Raw genomic sequence first — 9,165 nt, 5'->3', positions numbered from 1 at the left:
CTGCGTTCCCGGGCCCTGTTTCTTGCCTTCCCGGTCTCTTTTCTCTCTGTATTTCTCTATTGTCCCTTTCTTTCTCACTCGTTTCTTACGGACGGCAAAAGAGATAGCTGACGCTAGAGCGGGAGAGATTCTTCACGATGCCGCCGGCTAATCCAAGGGTTAACGGAGGTACCTTTGAATCGGCAACGGAATAAAAATATGAACTAATTTTGCCATCCATTGAAATAAAATAGTACTTAAGGCAAAAAATGAGTTCATGAAATCGTCACCCAAATAAAAATAAACCGTCTATGCTTCTCCGTCGGTGACTAAGCCCAAACCGAGGTGACTAAGTTGGTTCTCCAACCATTTGAAAACGATTCCCTTAAAAGGAGCGTTCTTGCGCGGTGATTGTTCAACTATTACACTGTTCACAAACCGTGTAATGGACGTAGAATTTGTCGATTCATTGCAACACGCTCACTAACGCCGCGCTTCGATATCTTATCATCTGCAAACGCGATACGGATCGTTGTACGAACTGTAACCGTTGCCCTTTTCTGGGCATTCTCCATTTTTAACTAAAACAAGTACCAATTTCCGAACCGGAACAAAGAAATGGGTCATCGGAGCCCGGTTCCGCTTGTAGATACCGAAACCGCACCGCTTTATTTCTGCAATTGTTTCTTTTATTTCTTACAACACTGTCTACCCCAGGTCTGGTTCATCTCATACCGATTTGTTCATAATTACTGATTATTGATGCGTAGTAACGGTTTACTCACTAGTCTCTCTAACCTGTCGTGTCCCACTAATTGCTTGAGTGTTCATTTGTTGTGTTTCATCTCTGCCTTTTTGGGGAACTGCAAAGCGACCCCCTTTCACCGAAGCGCGCATTAACGAGAGAGGCAAGTTGTTTGCTTGTTGCAGATATAAAATATGAAATAAGTTAGGAAAAACACGCCTTCCAAGTCGGTTGCGACCTTGTGTGTTCGTCGTTCTGAGCGCGGAACTTGACACGGAACGGTAACACAACGCAACCCGGCTCAAATATACACCACGGGCGCGCTTATATCAAGCCTCGCTTCTTTTTGTAATCTTCCAGATTCAGCGAACGCTTTGGGCCGGATTCACGCACCGGTTTCTCCACCGGCTTTGGAAGGACATTCACGCTGCTTACTGCAAAGGAACAAGGTATGGGGCATTTTAGCAAATGGACGTCCACGGCGACCACTGGCGGGCGGGACTCACTTGGCAGAGGAACCTCCAGATCGATGTCGAAATCGTGCAGCGAGTAGAGATTGTTGTCCGCTTGACCACCCTGGGTAGACTTCTTTTCGTCGGGCCGCTTCTTGCCCAGCCCGGGCGGTGGTGGCGCCAGCATGGCCATCATCTGCGGCTCTTCGCGCTTCTCGTCCTTCTTGAACGACATTCGCGGTTGCGTTTGGCGCCGGGTGAACGGATCTTCGATCTTTTGGCCCCGGTTCGCCCGCTTCTCTTCCATGATCGCCTTCTCGGCGTCCTCCACGTTGCGCTTCCGGTTCCGGTCGTTAATGTACGAGATCAGGCTGATACTGCTGCTCCGCTTTTTGTCCAGGGTGCTCGCCCGCTCCTCGATCTCCTGTATCTGCGAGCTGAGGTCCCGCGCAATGTCGTCGTCACCACGTATTTGCGCTGCGTCTCGTTCCTGTGAATCCGATACGCACATCGTTAGACGCCGACTAAGAAAGGAAGCCCCCAAACCCACTCACCTTCATGAGGATCGTTTTCTTCATCGCGTAGTTGGTCGGATGTGCCCGGAAGCGGTTCTTTTCCTCGATCAACCGATCGATATCGGCGTCCTTGAACTCGTACTGCGAAGCTTCCTTCACGTCGCGCTGCTTGCGGTCGATCATGTCCACCGTCGGGAGCGCTGTCCCCGTTGCCTCGCACACCGTCAGCCACTTCTGGTACTCGGTGTCGGAAAAGTCCTGGTTCGATACGAACTCTAGCCGAAAGACGCGCTCCTGGCTGCCGTGCTTCAGCTTGAAGCCCTTGTTCGTGCGGCTGCGCCCGAACTGGTAGATCTTGGCCGTCTCCACCACGCCGACAATCTCGGCCACCCGGTACACCGGTTTGCCCTGGTTGTTGCCGATATTTATCCGCACGAAGCAGTTCATCACCGTTGGCTCGAAGATCGGCAGATTGATGAAGCGTTCGAGTTTGTGGCGCGAGATTCGCAGTTTGTTCAACTCGGCATTGGAACTGATCGCGACCGGCTTCCGGCTGCTGGAACCCGACCCCGAGCCAGACCCCGAACCCGAGCCCGATCCGGAGCCAGACTTTTTCTCCTTATCGTCACCCTCGGAATCGCTGGACGAGCGGCTGTCGCTGCCGCTAGCGCCACTTCCACCGCTGCCGGAACGTGACCGTCGGTCGGACTTTTTGCCCCCGTCCTCGCGGTCCTCATCGTCGTCATCCGAGCTGCCCGAATCGTCCGAGTAGATGTCCGACGCCTTCAGCTTCATCTGCGACTTCCCGCCCGGCACGTCATCCAGTTCCTCTTTGTCCTCCTGCTGCTGACTAGCGTCCTGCTTGCGCTGTGCCTCCCGTTTCGCTTCCTCCTCCTCGCGCTTGGCCTTTCCTTCGCGTTTCGCCTTCAGCATGGCCATCGCATTGCTGCGCTTGTCGTCCGTCCGGTTCGCTTCCACCGTCTTTTTGCGCTCCTTCGAGCGTTCCTTCGGATCAAAGTACTCGGAAGCGCTCGATACTGTGTCCGAAAATAAGAAATATGGGTCAGGGGTTGCACCAACCGGTTGCGCAGGGTTCTCACTTACCATCGTCGCTTTTTTTCTCCGGCGATGAAGATCGACTGTCCGACCGGATCGCCCCGATGCCGCTGGTGCCGTCGTTCCCTTCTATATGCTTGGGCGAATCACGCGATTCTCCCGCCACCGCCGGGACAATCGATTTAGCCGCCAGTGCCGCTGCTGCAGCCGCCGCCGCACTGGCTGCCGATGCCTGAGCAGCCGCGGCTGCCGCAACCTTCCGTCGCTCTCGCTCGGCATTGGCCGCAGCGGCTGCCGCGGCCGCCGCCGCCGCTGCCTTCTTCTGTGCTTTCTTCTTCTCCTTCCGCCGCTTCTTCTTTTCCGGCTGTGCCTGCTTGTCCCGTGCCCTCTCGGCCCGTTTCGCCAGCTTCAGCTTCCTTTCGATTTCCCAGCGCGTCTTCATCACGTCGCGCCGTTCGATGCGTTTGAAAATTTCCGTCTCCCGTTCCTTCTCCGACAGACCGTTGAGTCGAGCTCGGTCCTCTTCGTCGCCCATCAGGTTTTCGTCGTACCCATCGTTAAACTCGGAATCGCTGCTGCTACTACTGCTGCTGCTGTCATCATCGTCGCTGGATCCTCCACACGAATCGTCATCACTCGCATCAACAGCGTTCCCCACGCCCACCGGCACCACCCCAGCCGCTCCCTTGCGGCCTTCGTCCGAATCGGACGACACCTGGCCCTCTTCCGGCTCGGATTTGTTCCCGTCCTCTTCATGTTTGCGCTTTACGCCACCTCCAGCGGTTACGTTATTCACGCTCCCGGGCATCGCAACCGGGGCACTCATTTTGACACGCTTCCGGTCATCATCCGGTCCTTCGTGTTCCGTTTCCGACTCGGACGAGGACGTCGGTTTGCCGCTACCCTTCTTCTTGCGCGTGGCCATCGCTTCGGAGCCGGACTCATCCTCCTCCTCGTCGTCTTCGTCGTCGTCGTCATCGTCATCTTCCGAGTCCGAGTCGGACCCAGACCCGGAAGCGGATCGGTTGTGATTCGCATTGTTCGGTGATGCCGACGCCATGCGGGTTCCTTTTTTCTTCTTCGCAAGTGAAAGTAGCTCCTGAAGGACGTTAGAACATTAGTGACACATTCGGAACAGACGTCCGACCGCTCGAACTTACCGAGTCCAGATCGGATCCGGAATCGGAATCGCTGCTGCTCTCGGAGTCAATCATGGCCTGGGGCTTCCGTTTCACCATTTTCGTGACGGAGTCCGTCGATCGGTGTTTGTTTTGCGACTCGAAATACGGTGACCTTTTTGCTGCTCACGAATGCACGACACCGTGCACCGACGCGCACAACACACACGCGCACGGAAACGTACGTGGAATCCCGCGGGAGGGCGCTGCAGCTGCGGAGATGGGGTGCGAGAACAATCCGCCGGATCCCGTCACTTCCGTCCACAAAACGCACACCAACCTGGCGCTATTTCCAATTGTTTTTTCCGATCGAAATCACAAACGAATAACAACAACGCTTCCTTTTCAATCCGTTCTTTTCCAAGGCGCGCGCTGCAGCGGGTTCTCTCGCTTGCACCTGCGGGTAGACAACCGTCTCCCTCACGCGTTCAGCGTTCTTTTGACAGCGCATTTCAGGCAGTTTGTTTTGCTTCTGGTAAGGCCTTTTGCAACGGGAACTTTTCCATCTGTACATACAATTTCGGGCAGGACCAGGCAAATTAGCACTTCGGTAATTGATGGAATCATTTTGTGCGCCCTTCTTTTGCACGTAAAATTCATATTCCGCTTTCCGCGCCATCCCAGCATTCGCTCGACGTTCGCCGGCCTCTTACCTTTCGCCCGTCAACGTTGACGGTTGACAGTTCGCCCAGCCACCCGAACTGTCATCAATATTTTCAACAATACGGGAAAAAACATTGAAAACGACCACAAAAGCTGGCACGGTGGAGAGAAAATCGGTTCCGCACAATACCCTAGTGTCCTTAGCTGAAGTGTGTTTTGTCTCCGTCGGGCCGAAAGTGTTCCTGGGCCGCCCGATACGCCGCCAGCAAAACGGTCCTCACTTCTCGAGAGGCATGACAAACCCTCGTCGTAGCAACCTTCGCGAAAAACCTTCCTGCTGATATGCTGCTTTACCGCTTGATCCGTTAGACGCAGCATCGGTGTCGTGTTGGATCACCTGCTCACATGAATTTGCTGTACGGTCCGCGAATTTTGGCACAAAGAATCTCGTCCCGAAACTAAGAATCTCGTTCGTAAAGTGTCCGCTTCTGCCGCGCGCCCGTTGCAACACACTCACTCCAGTCCAGAGCCGAGAATCCACGATTGTCAACCCGAACCAAAGAATCTTGTGTCGTGCTGCTGGTGAGTCTTTGTTGGATGGGTCACTGTTTCCCGGTGGCGCTCGCCCCTATCATTCCCACGTGCCTTCCCAAAAGCCATTCGTCTTCGTTATCTTTCGCACTATCTGTCTGACCGTTTTGTTTTCTATTTCCACTTTTTTCAGTTACGCGTGTATCACGCGTCCCCGTGCACTCTTGCCCTCATCGCCACCGACATCGAGAGGAACACCATCTTTAGTTTCTCCAACCATCTGGTTTCATTTCGTGTACATCGTTCCAACCCCTTCTGTAGCCCCCCCATAGAGCACCATCTCCATATCATCATCACCGTCGCATTTGCACCCCAATTAGGGCTCAGTGTGATTCCCCACCCCGGGTCCCCTGGCCTGCCAATCAGTTCCAAGCAACCCACACACAGTGTTCCACCCACACGCGTGCGACATTCGTTGCGCGCGCGTCCGTCCGCGTGCGGTAGTGTGTTCCCGACTCGCGTAGTGTTTTGCGTTCCCGTGCCTGGTCCGCGCGGTCTGCACACACATATGTGATGTTCTCAAACGGGCTTCCGTGCAATTTACCATTTCCCAGCTGTCTCGGGGTGCCAAAGGATAGCGGAAGTGACGAGCTGCTGCCGACGAGCATGGGAAGTCGCGAACCGGTCATTCTCAACGTGTACGATATGGTAAGCAGCGCGCGGGTGATCGTTTAGTGGTTCGAAACCTAATCATCTCGCAGCATGCTTTGATGTGGCGGTTTGTTTGCCCGCCATAAAACACGGCCGCCAGCCGCCACCGGCCATAAAGCGGCCGAGTGATTAGAGTTCGATAGTGGAGGCGAACCGGAGGGGGTCAATAGATAAATATTTAACCCTGCTGTGGTCGTTAACCTAATTATTGTTTCGTCTCCGGGGCGGGTGTCACGTTCCAGTATTGGATCAACGAGTATACCACCTCGATCGGCCTAGGAGTCTTTCACTCCGGTGTGGAGGTGTTCGGTACGGAGTTTGCCTATGGTGGCCACCCGTTCCCGTTTACCGGGGTGTTCGAGATATCGCCACGCGACCACGACGAACTCGGTGACCAGTTTCGGTTTCGGTAAGCCAATAGCTTTCTTTGGGTTGAAGATAAACAATTAACGGCGCAATCCGTCACAGGCAAAGCATTCAGATCGGTTGTACAGACTTCACCGAGGAGGAAGTGCGGCGAATCGTCGAAGAGCTGGGAAACCAGTTCCGGGGCGACCGGTACCATTTAATGAACAATAACTGTAACCACTTCTCCGGCGCCCTCACGCAGGTAAGGCCCCTAACAACCGACACCCGTTTTGGAGCTTTACAAACAATTATAACATTATGTTTTTGTTGCTTTCCTCATTTAGATCCTGTGTGGCCAGGAAATTCCCAGCTGGGTGAACCGATTAGCGCACTTCAGCTCTTGCGTACCTTTCCTTCAGCGCTGCTTACCCAAGTGAGACACGAGTGTTTGTGAATTTAAAGGAACGGTCCCATTTTTTATCGATTCTTCCGTCTTTGCAGAGAATGGTTGACGCCAAATGCCTTACAACAGTCGATCACCGCCATACAGGATCGTGACTCGGACTCGAGTCCATTTTAAGGCACAGCACAGCGACGATACCCCCTGTCTCTCCACTACTTCAACGTTTTTTTTAAGAACTTACGGCCAAGCCACTACTCGGACTAGGAATTTTTGTTCCACTAAACAAGGACGACGGGGTACAAAGTGCCACCAATGTGGCCGTCGTTTGGACCCCATCATCCGCTCTGACCATCTGATATTGAAGCGACCGAAACCGGAACCGTATTCTTCGCGACTCCATACTTTAATTGGTACCGAATTCGTTCAATAACGTGAGATATGCAAATGGCTTGACAGACCGCACCCGTTGCACTGTCCAGTGATGGAACGAACCATTTTTCTGCGAACTGCAATCAGTATGCTGTGGCGGCGAGGGAGTGTGCAGGATGATGCAGAGGCCTAACTCAGGTGATCGATTGCTGACCAAGAGCACGGTAAACACGGGCGTTCATGCAAGATTTCATAAACAACAAGAGTGAGAGATAGGTCTCCCGGAACAGGTGTACCACAGCCACGACACACGACACGTATTATGCCACTCTTGCACTTGCCTTGCCCATCATTATGGTTTGTTTTTATTTACTTTTTAACTCTCAACCCGCAAATTGCAGTGTGCTGCAATGGCCACACAGAAAAACCGTCTTCAAATTAACGCCAAGAAGCAGGGAAACACAGAACAGCAACGAGACTGTCGAACGCTAACAGCGCAAAGTCCGCGGTCGGTCCTCCAACACGGCGGGCACGGTATCTTTAGGAAAAACGAACTGGTTGATATTATGTTAATGCTCGCACACCGAAAACGAACTCCAAATCGGTTAACAGTGAAAGGGAAGAGGTATATTTGCTAAACGGTTGCAAAAACGAGAGAGAGGACAAGTGTAATAAAACAGAACGCGTGTACATTGTAATCCACGAGGGGGGCCCTCTCATCGGGGATCATAAATTAAGCTTTAGTAAAAACAAGGAACTCTCTCGTAGATACGTTAAAATTGACAGACACACAAATCAGAACTCAGAACCACAAAATTGATCCCGTAAGAACTCGTAGAGAAACCCGATAGCAGATTATGCCTCCGCGGGGTCTGTGAGTCTGCCCGGGGGCGACGAAGGAGTGAGTTTATTACAAGAAAACTTATTATAAACCTATGAAACGAAATTTAAAAACAAACCTTGAATAGATAAGCAACACTTTCACACTAGAATCGAGTCACGAAACAGTAAAATTAAACAACAAACCGCGTGATTAACACGATGTAAACGAAATGTGGATAAACTGTCTCCGTAAAAAGAGAGCGCTAAAAACCAATAGAGAGAGCGAGAGAGTGTGTGAACCGAATGGATAACTAAACGGACAGAGGATATACATAGCGAGGGAACACACGGTTTAATGAATTGATTGATCAATTGTTTGATTAAAAGATTGTATGTTGCGATGAGAAGGTTTAGAGTTTATCGAAACACGTTTAGAGGCCACAGAACCTCGTCAACCTAAACAAACTATACTAAGGTAACTGGCTTCCCGTTCCCGTGAGCACAACACGGCCATGGCAAGCGCGTGACGGTGTTCTAATCGATCGACCGCCGATCGTAGACTTAGGGGCAGGGCGCACCCGAGGGGTCAAGTAGACGATTGCCAGAAAAGTATTCGATACCTGACCGAATCCGTATTATGTACCGAATTTATTTTCTCCACTATCGGGCCGGTCATTTTCCCAGGCACCGGGAAGTTGTCCAAAGAACCGTTAACCTGATCTAGACAGTCGTTCGCACGCTTACGGAGGGATCGTTTGGTGGGTGGGTTTTGCTGTTTATCTTTTATCTTGCCACTGCACCGATCGCGGACAACTGAAAAGCGGTGCGCACAAGCATCCGAGTTAGTTCTATTATTCTACTAAAACACTGATACGTCACCACTTTCGCTCTCTCTCTCTCTCTTTCATCCCAAGTCTAGCCCGTACGTTAAGTTGATAAGTGAGAACACTATAAGGGATGGAACGGAAACACTCAAAACGAAGTCAGCAAATCGAACATCAACTGTATAATTGAAGAAATAAAAGAGAACGATTGAAAAAAAGGACGAAACGCAGAGTCGGTTGGCGAAAGAAATTCCCAGCACCACCACGGCGAGCCGCGGGACAGACCAAGGGTAATTAAATCGTCAATCGTATCCAATCTAATCCAGGCTCCCGGCGGTGGATCGGCAGGCCGATATGGATCTACGGGTCACCAGAAGGGCTCGCGAAGATAGCAATCGACGGCCGCCAGTCGCCATCGCCCCGTGTCCCTTCATTCGCGCGTTCGGGTTGATTTAATTAAAAATTTATAATTTTTGCCCATTCGTGTACTGTGGGGCCGCCGCGTTCGGGCCGGGCCGGCGCCGGTCGAGCGAATAATTGGCCAATTAATTCATTTAGTAGAAACCGATCCATCATTCGTCCGGAGCCATGCTGCCAAGAGAGATCGGTCAAACGAAAGCGCGTAATAA

General features: G+C 52.1%; 2 protein-coding genes across 4 annotated transcripts; one reads left to right on the top strand and one right to left on the bottom strand.

The window, feature by feature from the left end:
• Positions 1-605: 605 nt before the first annotated feature.
• Positions 606-4,259, bottom strand: LOC131205855 (RNA polymerase-associated protein Rtf1). Of its 2 annotated transcripts, XM_058198144.1 has the most exons (6): positions 3,908-4,259; positions 2,898-3,846; positions 2,302-2,728; positions 1,731-2,247; positions 1,227-1,666; positions 606-1,151 (listed from the first exon to the last, which is right to left on the bottom strand). In XM_058198144.1, the coding sequence occupies exons 1-6, from the start codon at positions 3,983-3,985 to the stop codon at positions 1,049-1,051; spliced, it is 2,514 nt and encodes an 837-aa protein (XP_058054127.1). In that variant the 5' UTR covers positions 3,986-4,259; the 3' UTR covers positions 606-1,048. The 2 variants fall into 2 exon arrangements, with proteins under 2 accessions (XP_058054127.1, XP_058054118.1); XM_058198135.1 differs by having other exon boundaries at positions 606-1,158; positions 1,231-1,666; positions 1,731-2,728; positions 2,796-3,846.
• A 461-nt stretch (positions 4,260-4,720) lies between these two features.
• LOC131207008 (deubiquitinase DESI2) lies at positions 4,721-8,741 on the top strand. Of its 2 annotated transcripts, none has more exons than XM_058199625.1 (6): positions 4,721-5,110; positions 5,674-5,767; positions 6,013-6,179; positions 6,239-6,380; positions 6,463-6,551; positions 6,620-8,741. In XM_058199625.1, exons 2-6 carry the CDS (start codon positions 5,726-5,728, stop codon positions 6,696-6,698), a joined length of 519 nt encoding a protein of 172 aa, XP_058055608.1. In that variant the 5' UTR covers positions 4,721-5,110; positions 5,674-5,725; the 3' UTR covers positions 6,699-8,741. The 2 variants fall into 2 exon arrangements, with proteins under 2 accessions (XP_058055608.1, XP_058055601.1); XM_058199618.1 differs by having other exon boundaries at positions 5,253-5,767.
• Positions 8,742-9,165: the final 424 nt, after the last annotated feature.

Source organism: Anopheles bellator, chromosome 1 (assembly GCF_943735745.2).
Source record: "Anopheles bellator chromosome 1, idAnoBellAS_SP24_06.2, whole genome shotgun sequence".
In the NCBI taxonomy this organism is placed as follows: domain Eukaryota; kingdom Metazoa; phylum Arthropoda; class Insecta; order Diptera; family Culicidae; genus Anopheles; species Anopheles bellator.
This window is presented reverse-complemented; position numbering and strand designations above follow the sequence as displayed.

Coding starts and splice junctions, on each gene's coding strand:
- LOC131205855 (XM_058198135.1), bottom strand. CDS start 3,985: ATGGTGAAACGGAAGCCCCAGGCCATGATTGACTCCGAGAGCAGCAGC. Junction 1,667..1,730: donor AGAAAACGATCCTCATGAAG/GTGAGTGGGTTT, acceptor TCGGATTCACAG/GAACGAGACGCAGCGCAAAT. Junction 1,159..1,230: donor TCTGGAGGTTCCTCTGCCAA/GTGAGTCCCGCC, acceptor GTTCCTTTGCAG/TAAGCAGCGTGAATGTCCTT.
- LOC131207008 (XM_058199618.1), top strand. CDS start 5,633: ATGTTCTCAAACGGGCTTCCGTGCAATTTACCATTTCCCAGCTGTCTC. Junction 5,768..6,012: donor TTCTCAACGTGTACGATATG/GTAAGCAGCGCG, acceptor GTCACGTTCCAG/TATTGGATCAACGAGTATAC. Junction 6,381..6,462: donor TCTCCGGCGCCCTCACGCAG/GTAAGGCCCCTA, acceptor TTCCTCATTTAG/ATCCTGTGTGGCCAGGAAAT.